The following is an 18,808-nucleotide window of genomic DNA, read 5'->3' on the forward strand; positions in this document are numbered from 1 at the left end:
GAGAGAACAGTCAGGAAAATCATCTGTCATAGGCAATGGTTCTACATTCTGTGATAGACTTTGCAGAAAGGCTTAGAGCAGCGGTTCTCAACCTGTGGGTCGCGACCTAGGCGGCTTAGAGAAAGGAAACCTGACAGCCTGGGCAAGGGACAGGATGCCTGCCAGTAGTGCTTTATGGAGGGATAATACTTGATGTGTCTTGAAAAATAATGCATTAGGCCTGAGTTATTGCTAGATATGAGAAACTATTTACTGTAGTTATCCATATGTGTTGTCATGTTATGTGGCTCTGCTATCCAAATTAATTACAATTAAATAGAGTATAGACGGAAAGATCAAGCTTTACCATATATTATAATCCGTAGGTTTGCATTAGAATAACAAGTAATTTCAAAAAGTTTTTTCAGATGCCTGAACTCCACTCCTGAAGACTGATTTAGCCTAAAGAAAGTTGTAGGCATCCACATTTGAGAAACAAAACAACAGGAAAAATTTTAACACCTGATTCTGAGTTGAGAACCATTTGTTGAATATGAAAAGTCTGCATCTTTCAAATAATTTCATCCTTTTCATTTTTTTAAAAAAATTTTTATATTTTTAGCGAAAAGGAGAGAAAGACAGGGACAGACAGGAAGGGAGAGAGATGAATAGCATCAACTTGAAGTTGTGGCACTTTAGTTATTCATTGATTGTTTTCTCATATGTGCCTTGATGGGGATGGGGAGTTCCAGCTGAGCCATTGACCCCTTGATTAAGACAGTGACCCTTTGATTAAGCCAGTGACCTTGGGTTCAAGCCAGTGATCTTGGGCTTCAAGCCAGTGGCCATGAGGTCATGTCTATGATCCCACATTCAAGCAGGCAATGCTGCACTCAAGCTGGTGAGCCTATGCTCAAGCTAGTGACCTCAGGTCTCGAACCTGGGTCCTCAGCATCCCAGGCCAATGCTCTATTCACTGTGCCACTGCCTGGTCAGGCTCATTCTTCTTTTCTAATTGAGTTTGTTATTTTTGTTTTTCAGAACTAATCTAGAGTATATTTCTCTTAATACCTTTGCTTCTATTAATATAGAAATGTAATTTTTTGTGGCTCAAATTTAATTCTCATCATTTTATCCAACATTTTTGGAAGTGATACATTCACATCTCTGTACTTCATTTTCTTCAAGTCTAAATTGAAGGGCCTGGCTATATTGATCTATAAGGCTTCTTCAAGCTGTTAAGTTTCCATACTATTTAAGCTGTGTATTTTCCTTTTTACTTAATAGGATTATTTTTAATTTTAGAATTAAGTAAAACATAGCTTTTCCAAATTTAGAGTAGCATTTGATATTTCACTGAAGCCATATTTAGGTTTATTAAATATACCCAGTTTTAAGTCTACAAATTTTACGTACTTATTGATAAAATGTAATCTTCTTTTCAAGAAAGTAGTTTAGAATTAATTCATTGGTAGTTCAGATGTTTGGTACTAAAGCTCTTTCCCTTCATCATTGAATTTGCAAGAGAAACAAATTTTATAATGACAACCTCTTTTTGGCCCTGGTGTCCAAAAATGATATGTAGCACGTACCTTTTTATAGATGATATTAATAACCTCCCTATTTTAGATTGCTTTATAAACTTTCAGTGTGGTTATAATCACAAAGATGAGGATCTAAAAATATTGCCAAACAAAAGCAAGCTCTTAATGTCATTTCTTAATGTCAGATCCAGTGGGAAGAAGGAGAGCATCCATAGCCCAAGAAAAAATAAAGAGTTGTAGCTTTTTGCATCCCAGGCAAAAGACAGGGTTTTGGGGTTACAGCGAAGGGTTTTAGGAAGAGAATAATGTAGACAGTTACAGGATTGCATCAGTAATAATCATTATGTTGGAATTGATCTGTCAACCATTAGAAGGCTCCAGAGAGCTTGACTACCTAAGCACAAGCAATCCATGGTACCTTTAAATGTCATCTTTAAATGACATTTAGACATTTATTTTCAAATATAGCTTTGTTCTTAAAATCCAACTTCTGCATTAAAATTTAATCACATCATATTTTCTTTAAAGACTAAGGGATCAGCTAAGTTAGGGGATAGTTTCCTGGCCAAAGTGATAATGCTTTGTTTCAAAGTAGCCTTTTCTTCTGGGGTGGGGCTGGGAGTAAGGATGTCAAGGGGGATTGTTTCAGAGTTTCTTGCCAACACACTGTTAATATATGACTTTTCTCCTCTGAGACCTTGCTCCAAAAATGATGTTATTAAGTGAAAATTTTAGAGGCTCATGAAGCAAAATAGAAAATTTGAGTCACCACTGTTAAATTTGTTAAAAAGAAAGTTGTCCTTTTGCTTATATATTAATTGGCATATATTATACGTGTTCTTATTCTGACTTAACAGCATCTCTCAGCAGCTTGCTTATTACACCGTTTCCTTCACCAAACTCCTCACTTACCCGAAGTTGTGCCAGCAGCTACCAGAGACGTTGGCGACGCAGCCAAACAACAAGTTTGGAGAATGGGGTATTTCCTAGATGGTAAGTTGGAACGTTCAATTTACATAAACGGGATTGAACAGCTCCTTAAACACAATTTTATTTGGTTTTTCTTTTAGAGACTGGACTTGCATTTATGTACTTTAAGTTTGGACTTAAAACTTTTTAAATATGTTGCATTATTTTTAATTGTGATAAAATATGCATAACAAAATTTACCATTTTAACTATTATTAGGTATGTATAGTACAGTGGCATTGAGTACCTTCATATTGTTGTCGAACTATTCACATCCAGAACTGATCTCCCCAAACTGAAACTCTGTACCATTAAACAACAGTTACTCCCCATCCTTCCTCCTCCTAGTCCCTGCAGTCATCATTCTATTTTTTGTCTCTATGAATTTGACTTCTCTAGATACCTCATGTAAGTGGAATCATACATTATTTGTCCTTTTTTTGTCTGGCTTATTTCACTTAGCATTTTGTCAAGGTTTATTTATATTGTAGCATGAATCTAAATTTCATTCTGTTGTTTGTTTTCAATTTTAAAATTTATTTATTTATTTTTAAATTTTTTTAATGACAAGAGGGGAGGCAGAAACAGACTCCTACATGAGCCCCAACCAGGATCCACCTGGCAAGCCCACTAGGAGGCGATGCTCTGCCCATCTGGGGCGCTTTCTCCATTGCACCCAGAGCTATTTTAGCACCAGAGGCGGAGGCCATGGAGACATCCATCCTCAGTGCCTGGAGCCAACTCGCTCTAATCGAGCCATGGCTGCAGGAGGATAGGAGAAGGGGGGACTAATAGGGAGGAGGGGTGGAGAAGCAAATGAGCGCTTCTCCTCTGTACCCTGACCAGGAATTGAACCCGGGACATCCACACACCAGGTTGATGCTCTACCATGGAGCCAACTGGAGAGGGCGTCATTCTGTTTTATGGCTGAATAATTGTCCAGTGTGTGTGTGTGTGTATATACCTCATTTATTTTATTTATATTCATCTGTTGATGGGCATTTGGATTGTTTCTACCTTTTGGCTATTGTGGATAATACTGTTATGAACATTGGTCTATAAAATACCAGTTAAAGTCCCTGCTTCCAATTCTTTTGAGTCTATACTCAGAAGCGAAATTACTGGATTATATAGTAATTCTGTATTTAAGTTTTCAAGTAGTCATATATTGTCTACAGTGGCTATACCCTTTTACATTTCCACCAGAAATGCACAAGAGTTCTAATTTCACCACATTATTACCAATTGTTTTTTGGGTTTTTTTTATGATAGCCGTCCATCCTAATGGCTGTGAAGTGGTATCTCATTGTGATTTTTATTTGCATCTTTGTAATGGCTAGTGGTGTTACGCATGTTTTTATGTGCTTATTGACCATGTGTATGTCTTCTTCGGAGAAATGTCTACTAGAGTGTTTTGTCCATTTTTAAGTCAGGTTATTTTGTTTTGTTTTTGGTGTCTATGTTTTTGTTGTTGAGTTTTCAAATTATTTACATATTCTGGATAGCAGTCCCTTACCAGACAAATGCTTTGCAAATATTTTCTCCCGTTCTATAGGTTGGTTGACTTTCAGTCTATTGATACTATCCTTTGATGCACAGCAGTTTTTAATTTTTGTGTAGTTCAATTTATCTCTTTATTTTTCTTTTTTAATTTTTAATTTTTATTTTTTGTAGTTTTCTGAAGTTAGAAGTGGGGAGTCAGTCAGACAGACTCCCGCATGCACCCTACTGGGATCCACCCGGCATGCCCACCAGGGGGCTATGCTCTGGCCATCTGGGGCATTCCTCTGTTGCGGCTGGAGCCATTCTAGCACCTGAGGCGGAGGCCATGGAGCCATTCTCAGCACCTGGGCCAACTTTACTCCAATGGAGCCTTGGCTGTGGGAGGGGAAGAGAGAGACAGAGAGGAAGGAGAGGGGGAGGGGTGGAGAAGCAGATGGGCGCTTCTCCTGTGTGCCCTGACTGGGAACTGAACCCAGGACTTACACATGCTGGACCAACGCTCTACCACTGAGCCAAACTGGCCAGGGCCTCTTTATTTTTCTTTTGTTGCCTGTGCTTTTGGTGTCATATCCAAGAAATCATTGTCAAATCCAGTATCATAAAGCTTTCACCCAGTGCTTTCTTTTAAGTTTTCTATAGTTTTAACTCTTCCACTAGGACTTTGACCCATATGTTGCATGTATTCATATTTCAATTTTGTCTGTTTCTGTTTTGGCAAGTTAATTCATTCTTGAAAGATTCTTTTTTAGTCTCTGTTAAGTATAGCTATAGATAATGAAGCTTCTCCTATACTCACTCCCTTTGTTTCTTTATCTTTGATTTTACTCCTGGAATCAAAAGAAGACACAAGTACATTCTAGAGCAGTGAAGAGATTATATCAGACTCATCTTTAAACCTTAAAATTCAGGCATATTTTGGTTGTTATTAGTTGGAATTATCTCTATTTTTTAGTGACTTTTAATTGAGTCAAAGTGTTTTTAATATGACTCAATTAAAATATAAAAATTTGACCAGGAAGGAATAGTCAGTAGATTTCTTGAAGAGATTTAGAATTGATATGTTTTTAGATTTACCTGATAAAACATTGGAAGACCTTTAGATTGCCTACATTTAGTTAGCAAGAAGATTGAATTGCAAGTTTGATGATTTTTATATACTTTTAATAAAAATTTATTTTTAAGGTCTATAGAAGAAAGCTTTAATCTATCAGATGAAAGCTGTGGTCCTAACCCAGGAATTGTGAGAAAAAAGAAGATTGCAATTGGGGTAATCTTTTCATTATCCAAAGATGAAGATGAAAATAACAAATTTAATGAATTCTTCTTTTCACATTTTCCTCTCTTTGAAAGCCACATGAACAAATTAAAGAGTGCAATAGAACAGGTAAGCATAGTTATGTTATTGCTTTGTTTATATCCCTTTTTTTTTTACTTATTTTTTTTATTAAGCATTGTGTTTATATTTTTATTTGACTCAAAAATTAGCAGACAGTGTGAAGACACCCTACCAAATGCTATGGGAAATTCAAAATAAACCTCAACTCTAAGGAGCTTATTGCCTAATTAAAGATCTAAGGCCAAAAAAAAAAAAAAGATCTAAGGCCATTTGTCTATTCATTCAATCAATAAATATTTGAGGGCCCATATGCAGCAGGCACTATTTTAGGAACTAAAGATACAATGTGAATCACTCCTGACCTCATGGAATAGCAAATAAACAAATATATAAACAATCTAGAAGGGAATATGTGCTGTGGAGAAAACTAAAAAGAAAGATTTATAAGGGATGATGGATGGAAAGATTGGTAATTTTTATGGGCCAGTCTGGAAGGCTCCTGATAAAATGACATATGGTCTAGAAATATGAAGGAAGTGAGCTACAACTATCTGACAGAATAATGTTGCAGGAGAAGAGGTCTTATGTCAGGAGTAAGCCTGATGCTTAAGCAACAGGAAGGAGACCCAAGTGGCTGGGTTAAAAATAAGACAAAATAATGTAGGGCTTTATAGGATACCATTGTAAGAGCATTGGCATTTACCCTTAAGAAAATGGGAGACTATTGGCTCCTGATAAAATGGCATATGGTCCAGAAATATGAAGAAAGTAAGCCAAACCAATCTGGGAGAAGAATGTTCCTCAGAATGTTTTGAGTGGAGGAATGACATTTATGAAGCTCATTCTTAATACTGGTCGAGAATAGATTTCTTGGAGCAAAGGTGGATGTTGTAGGACCAGTTAGGAGGCTGTTGGGATAATCTGAGTGAGAGATGATGGATATGCAAACCAATTTAGTGGTAAAATTGCTGAGAAGTGGTTGGGTTCTGGATCTATTTTGAAAATAGAGCTAATGAGTTAGCTGATGGGCTGAATTTGGGTGTTAAGAGAAAGAGCAATAGATTTTCATTTGAGCAATAAGAAGGATGGACTTGTCAATACTAAAGTGGGGAAACTATGGATGGAACTGGTTTGGTAAATGAAGATCAAGAGTTTGAGATGCCTCCTTGGACATCTAAGTGGTTTTTATGAATCTAGAGTTTAATGAAAAGGTCCAGGCTGCACAATCACCTGTGTAGAGATGGTATTTAAAGCTGTGAAACTGGCCTGACCTGTAGTGGTGCAGTAGATCAAATGTCAATTTGGAATGCTGAGGTCTGAGTTCGCCAGTTTGAAAGCCTGGGCTTGCCCAGTCAAGGCACATACGAGAAGCAACTACTATGAGTTGATGCTTCCCTCCCCTCCCATACCTTCCCCTCCCCCTTCTCTCTAAAACAATAAATAAAATCTTAGAAACAAAAAGGCTTGAACCTGATTGAGGGAGAGAAGAGAAGCAGAGATTCTAGGCCTAAATTGAGGAGCATTTGAGGAGCAGAGACTGAGGATTGGCCATTCTAGTAGGAAGAAAAACAAGAGGACTCTTTTTTGGGGGGATCCAAGTGAAGATAGTGTTATAATTTTTTTTGAGTGATCAATTGCTGCTGCTAATGTACACAATAAATTTATATAAGTTAAGAAAATTGTGAATTCTAGATAGAACATAAGGATAACTAAAAAAGGAGAACAAGCCAAGTTCTTTTTTTAGGAGTTTATAAGAAATAAAAGTGACTTCCTATTGGGAAGGTGTTTCATTTGGACTGCATCTTAAAGAATATATAAGAAAATTGGATATAGCAGAATAGCAAGAAAAATTGATACCTTTGCCACCCAAAGATTAACATTAACATTTTGCTAGAAGTCTTGTCCAGGCTATTTCTATGCATATGGTACTTTTGCTTGACTGGGATTGTGCTCTGTCCATATTGCTTTAATTATATGCCTATTTAAAAAATTCATTATTGTAACATACACATTTCTCATGTCATTATTAATAATACTTAAATATATATTAGTCTCTTTCCTTAGTTTAAGTAACAATTTTTCTGTTAGGCCATTTCTACTTTCTCACAATGTAGTTAACATTGGTGACTTTTAGATTGTTTTTTAGAAGAAATTATCAGAAGTTGAACCAGTGAATCAGTGGGTATAACTAAAGTTCTTCACCCCTGTAACAATGTGCAAAGAGGGGATGGCTGGAAGAGTTAATGGATACAGATCTTAGAGAATCTAGAATGCTTGCAAGAAATTTTTGACTTTTTAAAAACTTGTTCCATTTAGTTGTTCCATTTAGTTGTGCATTCATTGCTTCTCATATGTGCCCTGAGCAGAGATCGAACCCTCAACTTCATTGTATACCAGAACAATGCTTTATTGCCACCTGGCCAGGATTGACTTTGTTTTTAAGGCTGTCTCTAAATTGTGCTTTAGGAAGATTAATTTGGCAGCATGTTTAAAAGAGACTAGAATAAGAGGCCAGAGATGGGAAGACCAATTAGAATGATTTAGAAAGCAGAGGATACATTTCTATAACTTAGTAGTGACCAAAAATTGTTTGCCTCTAGAGGAAACAGTGATACTAATTATTCACATTTAATCTGTCAAAAGGTAAATAGATCACTAGCAGCACTTTTTTTATAGAGCAAATGAGTAAAAAGACCATTTTTGCTTCTTCAAAAGTTAGACACTGGTGACATTTTTCTTCTGTTGGCTGCTGTCCTTTTTTGTACTCTGTTGTTGCCAAAGTCAATACACACAAATTTCTTTGTGGCTGAACTGACATTTTGAGTTACAGGGGGAAGCATTTAAGCTTTTTATAAAACTTGAAATATTTAGGCGCTATAGAATTCATTGATGATGACTTGTCAAATGTTTAAATGCTCTGACATCTGTAACCTAAAGTATACATACTTACAGTTCTTTGAATATTTAAGATAATATTTCATTTTTTATTAAAGCTGAAACATAGAGCTGAATGAATAAATACTTTAACATAAATGTATAGACTTAATTTTAAAAGTTCTACAATTGTTAATTAGTAGTGGAATATAATAAACAGACCATTCAAAGAAGTTATCATCTAGGGCCAGTTTTCAAACTTTTTTTTAAATGAAAAGTTATTTTTGTTTCTGGGCACTTTGGGAATTTTTTTGAATTTTGTGCTACCTTTTCAGATCTATAATTTTATTGCTGGTAAAATTAAGGAACAATACTGCTCAGTTCTAACTAAAAAAGCTTACTTCTTTATAAATTGAGAGTCTTTCAACAGATTGAAACACATATAGTAATTTTCACTTTTACCCAAGAAAGGTTTTTATGTTCATTAACATGATTTCTGGTCTGAAGAAGTTTGACCTTCTCTTAAATGTGTGTTTAAAATTTTTTAAAAATTTGTGATTACATAAGTAATGCAGAATTACATTTTCTTTTAAAAATACACAAAATTGCAGAGTTTTGTTTTTACATTCATAGCCCAATCCTAATTCCCTTTTTTCTACTTAAAGGAAGGCTTTCAACCTTGGCTAAGTATGTTTTAAAGAAAGCATATATTACTAATAGCTTGAGATATCTTTCAGTAGATTTTATAAAAAAGTTTTCTTAAAAAAAAAAGTTTTCTTAACCATTATTTGTGAAATATTAGAGGAAACCATGAGCTATTGTTATTGAGTTAGCATTGTGTCTTTTTCTATTTTGGGGAAAAAGTAGTTTTATTTAACCCAGAAACTGTCAACATCAGTTCTTTGTGTGTTGACATTCTGTGGTTTGACAGTTACAATATGAAATTTAATAGTTGAAAATTTTGAAATTTGTTTCAATCATTAATGACCTTAGTGCATAAAAGAAAGCCACTGTGAATATTGTTTTTATATTTTTCTAGATAACAATGGTAGTAGAGTTGTGGAAATATGTGACTTTGTTTTTCAGGGTTTTTTCCCCCCCTATTTTGCCCATGATCAGTATAAGAATTAACTATTTGATTGCTTTCAAGGCTATGAAAATGAGTCGGAGATCAGCTGATGCCAGTCAGAGGAGTTTGGCTTATAATCGAATAGTTGATGCCCTAAGTGAATTCAGGTACATAGTCTCCACCTTTTCATAATATAGAGTTGTTTTGCTGTGTATATAGAAAGATTTATTTTCTTTAACTTAATCCTGACAAAATTTAATTCTTTGAATTTCTTTGTACCATAGTCAAATGAGGGTGTAATCCAGCAGGCCATGGGCTCCTATGTTGTTAAATATTAAATGTGCCTATGATTCAGGCACATTTAGGAGCCATCAGCAGGACGATTTTTAATATTGGACCATTAAACATGCAAATATGGTGCAGATCCTCCCCCCCCCCCTCTTTTTTTTGGTGACAGAGAGAGGGACAGATAGAGACAGATAGAAAGGGAGAGAGATGAAAAGCATCAGTTCTTTGTTGAGGCCCCTTAATTGTTCAATGATTGCTTTCTCATATGTGCCTTGATTGGGGGGCTCCAGCAGAGTGAGTGACCCCTTGCTCAAGCCAGTGACCTTGGACTCAAGCAAGTGACTTTGGGCTTCAAGTCAGCAACCTTTGGGCTTGAGCCAGCGACTGTGGGGTAGTGTCTATGATCCCACGCTCAAGCCAGCAATCCCCTACTTAAGCCGAGCCCGTGCTCAAGCCGGATAATACTGCACTCAAGCTGGCAGACTCAGGGTTTTGAACCTGTGTCCTCTGTGTCCCAGTCTGACGCTCTATCCACTGCACCACCACCTGGTCAGGCTGATGCAGATCTTTATACTAGCAGAAATATGCTTTGTCGTCTCTTGGGCTCATAGCTATAGGGATTAGTTGAGTGTTATTTAACTAGTGATAAGAATCAGATGTTCTTGGATACATGGAATAGAAGGATACATGCATATAGGGAATATGAGCTTGATGTTGCAAATAAGTGTTGCTTGATTCTTTCTTTAGATATGGCAAAGCAAATAGTTTTTCGCACAACAAAGTTTGTGCCTGAAGCTTCAATTACTGCTATAACTGATCTCATTATGGCAAGCAAACATATTGCATATAAACTTATATTGGAAATCTCACAAAATGACTGATGTGTGTTGCCTTCTGAGACAATTGTTTCAGGTCTACTTCATCTTATCTTCTTGGTCTTTCCTCCTTTAGATTGGATAGATCTTTGCTTATTTGCCTAAAAGAATCCCTCCATATTATTTCTGAGTTTTACATTCTGAAGTATTACAAGGGAATGAATCTGTGCCCTTGAACTTGGAGCTCCTACTTACATTATTGGATTACAGTTTCTTTTCTGCAGTCACAAGCTTTGTGGCAGAAGGCCAAGAGTCCCCATTTGAGCTCTGAGGAAACACTGTTATTATAGATCCAGCGGAGGTTACCAGAATAGTAAATATTGTCATAAGACTCATTCCTACTAGAATACTCTTAGGTTGTAAACAATATTTTTATTTAAAATAATTGAATTAGGCCCTGGCCGGTTGGCTCAGTGGTAGAGCGTCGGCCTGGCGTGCAGGAGTCCCGGGTTCGATTCCCGGCCAGGGCACACAAGAGAAGCACCCATCTGCTTCTCCACCCCTCTCCCTCTCCTTCCTCTCTGTCTCTCTCTTCCCCTCCCGCAGCCAGGGCACCATTGGAGCAAAGGTGACCCGGGCGCTGGGGGTGGCTCTATGGCCTCTGCCTCAGGTGCTAGAATGGCTCTGGTTGCAACAGAGCAACATCCCAGATGGGCAGAGCATCGTCCCCTGGTGGGCATGCTGGGTGGATCCCAGTTGGGCGCATGTGGGAGTCTGTCTGACTGCCTCCCCGTTTCCAACTTCAGAAAAATACAAAAACAAGCAAATAAACAAAAAGAATAAAACAATTGAATTAAATACTTGTGAGTTAATTGCTTTGGTAATAAGGTAGTATGAATGGCCTAGCCTTAGAGTTTTAAGATTGCGTAGAATTTAGAACATTGAATTTCAAAAATTATTAAAAATGTATATCATGATTGTGTACCTTTCTTTTTGTATTGCTGTGATTATTTCTCTTCAGTTACTATGCAAATCTGAAAGGCTATATAAGTTAGTTAAGCATTCTTATGGTATCTTAAAAATACTTTATAAATTCATAATTTTCATTAAGAAGGTTATTTGTAGAAGTCCTTCAATCTATAAATGAATTCTGTATTTGTGAATTCACCTACTTGCTAAAATTTTTAACCCCACTGTATGTATACTCACAGTGCTCTTACGATCGTTTGTGGACATGCATGGAACGGTGAAAAATTTGAGTGGCCTGCACATACATTCCCTGATGAAGTTGAACAAGACAATGCTCTACCTTTTTATTCAGCTCTCATTCTTTAAAGAAGTGTCCTTTTAGACATCTATATATATAGCACCAGTTTGTATTTGCATTTTTTGCTTTTTGTTAGTGATTTTGCTGTTAAAAATGGCCCTCAAGCATAGTGCTGAAATGCTGACCAGTGTTCCTAAGTGTGAGAAGGCTGTGGTGTGCCTTACAGAGAAAAATATATTTGTTAGGTAAGCTTCATTCAGGCAAGAGTCAGTGCTATTGGCTGTGAATTCAATGTATTCAATTTTAAAATTTATATATAATAATCCTCATAATATTGCAAGATTAGGTATTGATGAGTTGACAAGAATGTTGTGACCAGAGGCACACAGGAACCTTATTCCTGTGTTTCCCCTAGAAACAGTGACTTGGTGTTCACTAATTCAGTGTTCACATCAACTTTATAGAACATTCCTACAAATAATAAGATTATCATACTTAATTTTCAAACTAAGTGGTTATTAAAAGTTAGCAATTATATAATTTTTTTTCTTTCTTTCCAAGTGAGAGGAGGGGAGATAAGAGTGATAGACTCCCACGTACACCCCAGCCCCAGCCGGGATCCACCAGGCAACCCCCATCTGGGGCCACGCTTGTAACAAAGCTATTTTTAATGCCAGAGGCAGTGACTTAATGGAGCCATCCTCAGTGCCTGGGGCCAATGTGCTTGAACCAATTGAGCTATGGCTGCTGGAAGAGGACAGAAAGGGGAAGAAAGAAGGGGGAGAATGGAGAAGCAAGTAGATGGTGGCTTCTCCTGTGTGCCCTGACCTGGGATCAAACCTGGGACATCACACACCAGGCCAGTGCTCTAGCACTGAGCCAACCAGCCATGGCCAACATTTAAATAAATTTTAAAGTAGAGGATTATTTTAGGCCAGATAATTAATTAATTTTGGGTAGTTGAGAAGAGGAAGGAAATGATTCACATATATGGAAGTCCTGACACCTAGAGAAGCAGGAAGTATGTTTTAGTAGGTATAGTTTCCTCGTAAAGATGAGGTCTTTGGATTTTTACCTAGACTTAATGCATAACAAACAAAGCTAAAGCATGTCTACAGTTCCTTTGTAAATAAAGGTGTCTTTCATTCTTTAAGGACAGATCAGGAAAAATAGTTGACTGAAAATACTTGCCATTCTTACCAGTGACTGGTAGGGCATAGTTATTAATGGGGAAGAAAGCACCATTACTTCTAGATCATTGATGACAACATAGACTTGTATATATTGAGAAGCATCGCTCATAATCAATTTCTTTTGCTTTCTTTGTACCTGATACACTCTGAGGTCATAATATATATCCTTAAATACCATAACACTAAAGCTAATGTTCTCAGTGAACCACTGTAAGTACTAATGTTAGTGATCTGGTCCTGGCCCATGACACATAGATTTGTAATAGACACTGATAGGCTGAAGATTCATGGAAAATGAATTGATTAGCTCATTCGTTCCATTTATACAGTGTTTCTTTTAATCAAAAAGTATATTCAAATGGTTAAGAAATAAAAATATATATTACACTAAAAGCCAGCAAATTTTGGGCTCAAGCCATCAACCATGGGGTCATATCTAAGATCCCACGCTCAAGCTGGTAATCAAACTGGCAACCTCAGGGTTTTGAACCTTGGTTCTCAGTGTCTCAGGTCAATGTTCTGTCCACCATGCCACCACCTGTTCAGGCTTGATTTATCCATTTTAGAGCATAGTCGAACTCTACATGAGTTTAGCCTCTCACTTTAGTTCTAGCACAGTCTTGTCTTTTCAGCTGCGGAAAGTATTCTGCTTTTTTTGATATATTTTCCCCTATTTCTTCTCTCTTGAATTCATTTCTTTAGAAACTGGCATTCCTAGATTATTCTTCTGTGTCTTTTTTCTTTCATGTTTTTCTTTTTTATTTCTTCTGGGGCCATTTTGTGTGTGTGTGACTTTCTGTTTGTGTTGCTCTCTTTTTGAAGGCTTTCCCTATGTATCAGTAGTTTGGTTGTCCATTTGTAGTTGAGAGTGAAGCACCAAGGTAAAGGTTGGGAGGTCTGTGCATACTGTATAACTTCACTTTAGGGCAGTGTTACTCAACCATTTTTTAATTAATACTCCCTGAAGGAGCATATTTAGACATTTTCCCCCTAATCATTTCCCTCCACCATGAAATTTTAATACCACAAGATTTACTGTGTACCTGTTTATTTACTTTGAAATATTCAAATGTCAGAAAGGGTTTGGGGGCATCAGTTCTTTGGGCCATGCAATTGCTATATCTGCTTTCCTGTCTGTAGTCATTCTGTGGGAAAATGGAGTGGAGATAAGGGGTCACCGACCATTTGTGGACCTTGAGTTAGTCTTCCAGTTTATAGTTCTTTGTAACTCCTATTCTCTACCAGGCATTTGTGAGTCCTAAGCCTATTTTTATTTCTGAGGGTGCAGTTTAGTTGCTTCTTATATATGCCCATCTGTATGAGCAATATAACCCATGTCTTCCTATACCCTACACAGGGATCTCAAACTCAACTCAGCATGTGGGCCGCAGAGCAAGATCACAGCCGTTTGGCGGGCCGCACTAGGTCTACAAAAGGCAACTGTTATGCAACACTTTTCTCACTGCAGTTGAAAACAAAAAAAAATCAGTACAAAATTGTTCAGTGGGCCTCATGCGACCCGTGGGCCGCGAGTTTGAGACCCCTGCACTACTTCAATTAACATTTTTCTTTATGTTTTATTCTCTATAATTTTAAATGTCATTATGGTTTCTTTCCTGGTCTGTTTGTTATAGTGATTTATTTGTTTTCAGATCCTTAAGTGATATTCACTGGGGCATCAGAACCGAATAAACACATTATTCTGTTTTTCATCTTATCTGATTTTCCTTAATAGGCTTTAAAAAGACACATTTTCACATATCCCTAGTTTTTATTCTAGTTGTTTTTTCTCTGTAAAATACCTTTAATTTTCTATTTATTTATTCTTAAGTTCTCATAAATGATTTTATGTCTTACTAAGAACACATTAACCTGTATTTGTCATCTCTGTCCATTGTAATATATTGTATTTCTATCAGTGAAACTTGTTCAGGTACAAGAATTCTTTTCTTTCTTATATTCTCAGTGTTAGGGAATTATGCCGAGGTGATTATTTTGAGGTGGTTATATTGTGGAACTATCAGAGAAGAGACCAATTAGTTTCTTAAGGCTCAGCTTTGTAGGAGTTACTGTCTGGTGAGAGTATAAGACTTCATTGAATAGATACTAATGTAAAAGGAAAAGAATCAACATCTTAAAGGTATTCTTGAAGACTTCAGGAAAGAGTGCAAGTCATGAGACTAGCTATTGCCTAAGAAAATGAAATAGCCAGAAGATCACTATTATAATTGTTCAATACTCCTTTCTTCTGTTAATTCAAGGAAATCTTTTAAAGGTTGAGAGTCAAAATACAGCCATCTAGTGTTCTTATCATCCTTCAGAACTTTACTGAAATGTCTCAGTGTGGGCAACAAAATGATGCTTATGAACTGTTGTTTTAAGTGGGTATATGGATAAGCTATTACCTCATTTACAAAATTTTCTTTTCTGTGTTTTTGATTATTTGCATTATCTTTAAATAAAGGCACATTTGAGAAAGCAATCAATGAACAACTAAGGTGTCGCAATGCGCAATGAGAAACTAATGATTGATGCTTCTCATCTCTCCGTTCCTGTCTATCTGTCCTTGTCTATCCTGCTCTCTGACTCTCTCTCTGTCTCTGTAAAAAATAAATAAATAAATAAATAAATAAATAAATAAATAAAGCATATATGTTAGAAATGTAGAACTAGCCTGACCTGGTGGTGGCACAGTGGATGGATAGAGCATTGGACTGGGATGTGGTGGACCCAGGTTCGAGACCCCGAGGTCACCAGCTTGAGCGTGGGCTCATCTGGTTTGAGCAAGGCTCACCAGCTTGAGCTCAAGGTCATTGGCTCGAGCAAGGAGTCACTCGGTCTACTGTAGCCCCCCGTCAAGGCACATATGAGAAATCAATCAATGAACAACTAAGGAACCATAATGAAGAATTGATGTTTGTCATCTCCCTCCCTTTCTGTCTATCTGTCCCTCTCTCTGACTCTCTTTCTGTCTCTTCCCCCCCCCCCCAAAGAAATGTAGAACTAGAAGGGGATTTAGAAATGATCTACTCCTATGCTTTTATTTTACAGGCAGAGGAAACTGATGCTTAAAGTAGGGAAATAACTTACCTGAGGGCATACAGTCATTGAGGACAGAGCCAGTGCCAGAGCCAACATATTTTGAGTTTATGTACAGAATATTTTCCATAGAACTGTGCTGATGACAAAGAAGAAATAACTTGATTTATTGTCTCCTCTAAAAAGCTTTAATAATCTAGGTGGGAGCCCCAAGACAGCAAGATAACTTTATTTTAAGGTATGTAATTCTGCAAACTGATTTTCAAATTATGTTTTCCTCTTTTTAGGACAACAATTTATAATCTTTACACAATGCCACGAATTGGAGAGCCTGTCTGGCTTACAATGATGTCAGGGATCCCAGAAAAGAACCAGCTTTGCCATCGATTCATGAAGGAGTTCACTTTTCTAATGGAAAATGCTTCAAAAAATCAGTATGGTTTACTTTATCTAACTATTTATCTATCTGAGCGATCTTAAATATCGTAGCTATTTTTACTATAACTTACTGTAATAACAAATTGTGCTCAAACTCAATCACAAAAGTAATAGAATTAACTGTTATCTTTGTAATTTTTTGATATTATTAATAATCAAAACAGAATTTTAAAAGATAATTGAGGCCCTGGCTGGTTAGCTCAGTCAGTTAAGAGCATTATCCCAAAACAACAAGGTTGCAGGTTCGATCCTCAGTCAGGGCACACATGGGAAGTAGCCAAAGAATACACAACTGAGTGGAACAACAAATGAATGCTTCCCTTCTCTCTCCCTTCTCTCTCCCTTCCTCTCTCTGTCTCAAGAAAAATTAAGCCCTGGCCGGACAGCTTGGCTGGTTGGAGCGTTGTCCTGGAGCATGGAAGTTGCCGATTCAATTCACCAGTCAGGGCACATATAGGAGCAGCTCAATGTTTCTTTCTATCTCTCTCTCCTTGCCTCTCACAAACAAACAAAAAACAATAATTAAAATATAGAGTATAGCCTGACCAGGCGGTGGCGCAGTGGATAGAGCGTCAGACTAGGATGCAGAGGACCCAGGTTCGAGGCCCTGAGGTCGCCAGCTTGAGTGCGGGCTCATCTGGTTTGAGCAAAAAGCCCCACTAGCTTGAACCCAAGGTCGCTGGCTCCAGCAAGGGGTTACTCGATCTGCTGAAGGCCCGCGGTCAAGGCACATATGAGAAAGCAGTCAGTGAACAACTAAGGTGTTGCAACGCACAATGAAAAACTAATGATTAATGCTTCTCATCTCTCTTTGTTCCTGTCTGTCTGTCCCTATCTATCCCTCTCTCTAACTCACTCTCTGTCTCTGTAAAAAATAAAAAAATAAAAAAAGATGTAAAATGTTCTTCTTTTAAAAATATATATATATATAGGGTATAGAAGAAGGCCACAGAACTTGATAAATGAGAAAGAGTAAAAATGTCTATGTGTGAAAATTAAAATCCTGACATCTTGCAGAACTCTCTGAGGCTTCTCATTTTTTGTGAATACATCTATTTTTTTTCTTCCATTCTATAGAAAAGAAATTAGATACAGGTTGGGGCAAAATTAGTTTTACAGTTATTCATATGGAAAATAATACAATAATTAATAAGTACCAATACAAGAATAAACTCTTTGTTTCATGTAGTTACAACTACAAACCTACTTTAGTCCCAGTCTGTATAAGGAAGTGCCAGGATTCCAATGATCCATCTTTAATGTGATATTTTACCTTTTTTTTTCACATCAAATTCATAGAATTCAATGCTTTTATTCTTTTTTGGTGGTAGATTGTTTAATACTTTCCTTCATTTTCTAATTTATTAATTGTATACAAACCTCCTGGTTGATTTGTTAATAACTATGCCAATTAAACACTGAGAAGAATCCGTAGTTTTTCAAGTAAAACCACACTTTTGTTTTGTAATTATGATCAGAAATAGCTCCTTGTGAATGCTGTCTTTATTTTAAGGATTTTCTTAGATTCTTATACAACTGAAAACTTATTTTCATTTTCCTTCTGGTGATTTGCCTATCCTTTCATCTGCCTCCCCTTTTTTTGTGCTGTTTGACCAAATGAGAATTCATGCTCTCTTTGCTTTATTCTGTCACCGTATTTTACTTGAGGATTTATATGAAGACAGATTGGAATCTGATAGGGTGCATTTTGTTTTCAGATTCTTACCAGCCCTCATTACTGCAGTTCTGACCAATCATCTTGCCTGGGTTCCAACAGTCATGCCAAATGGACAACCACCTATAAAAATATTTTTAGAAAAACATTCCTCTCAGAGTGTGGACATGTTGGCAAAGACTCATCCGTATAACCCACTTTGGGCGCAACTGGGTAAGTAGTTTGATAAGCCTTACATTTGACTTTTGTGTAACTGTTTGGAGTTATAGCAAATAATAAGAAAAAAGAAGTAAGTGCTCTCTTTTACCTCCTCCATTCTAAAGCATCTGTTCAGTATTTGTCCTTTCAAGTCTGCTAAATTGTTTTGTCCTCTGCCTTCCCATCTTATGCCTAATATTCCTTATAGATAGCTGCAGCTGAAGCAAGAGAAACAGGATGATGGCTGGTACTCTAGTAACTTCAGGGTCTTCAGGGGAGTTTGTGTTAGGTCCTTTGCCCAGAAAAAGTGAGTCAACAAAGTCAGCTGTGATAGCTAGAATGAGTCTGGTTAACTGAAAAGCAGCCTTTGAGGTTTGTATTGCTCCACTTTGTTGAGTAATTTTGGAAACTGTTTCCTTGTGTGCTAGGCCCCAGTGAATAAATGGTTAACAGAAAAGAGGGGCTAATTGATGCATAGACAGTCATTAGGAAGGCAGTATAGCATGTTGCTTAAAAAAGCACAGGCTGTAGAATCAGGCAGACCTCATTTGATTCCAGTTTCCTTGTTTGCAAAGTGGGGATAATAATTGGTAGTACATACTTCATAAAGTTATGACGTTT

The 18,808-nt window shown here is 37.0% G+C and overlaps 1 protein-coding gene across 2 annotated transcripts in view; it reads left to right on the forward strand.

The window, feature by feature from the left end:
- Positions 1-18,808, forward strand: part of FNIP1 (folliculin interacting protein 1) — a 175,266-nt gene that overhangs the window by 115,015 nt on the left and 41,443 nt on the right. For both annotated transcript variants that reach the window (XM_066343398.1, XM_066343399.1), the window contains 5 exons: positions 2,381-2,516; positions 5,178-5,379; positions 9,356-9,441; positions 16,164-16,310; positions 18,033-18,202. In XM_066343398.1, coding sequence (XP_066199495.1) covers positions 2,381-2,516; positions 5,178-5,379; positions 9,356-9,441; positions 16,164-16,310; positions 18,033-18,202 — 741 coding nt within the window. The remainder of the gene's footprint in view (positions 1-2,380; positions 2,517-5,177; positions 5,380-9,355; positions 9,442-16,163; positions 16,311-18,032; positions 18,203-18,808) is intronic.

Source organism: Saccopteryx leptura, chromosome 6 (genome assembly GCF_036850995.1).
Source record: "Saccopteryx leptura isolate mSacLep1 chromosome 6, mSacLep1_pri_phased_curated, whole genome shotgun sequence".
NCBI classification, from domain to species: Eukaryota; Metazoa; Chordata; class Mammalia; order Chiroptera; family Emballonuridae; genus Saccopteryx; species Saccopteryx leptura.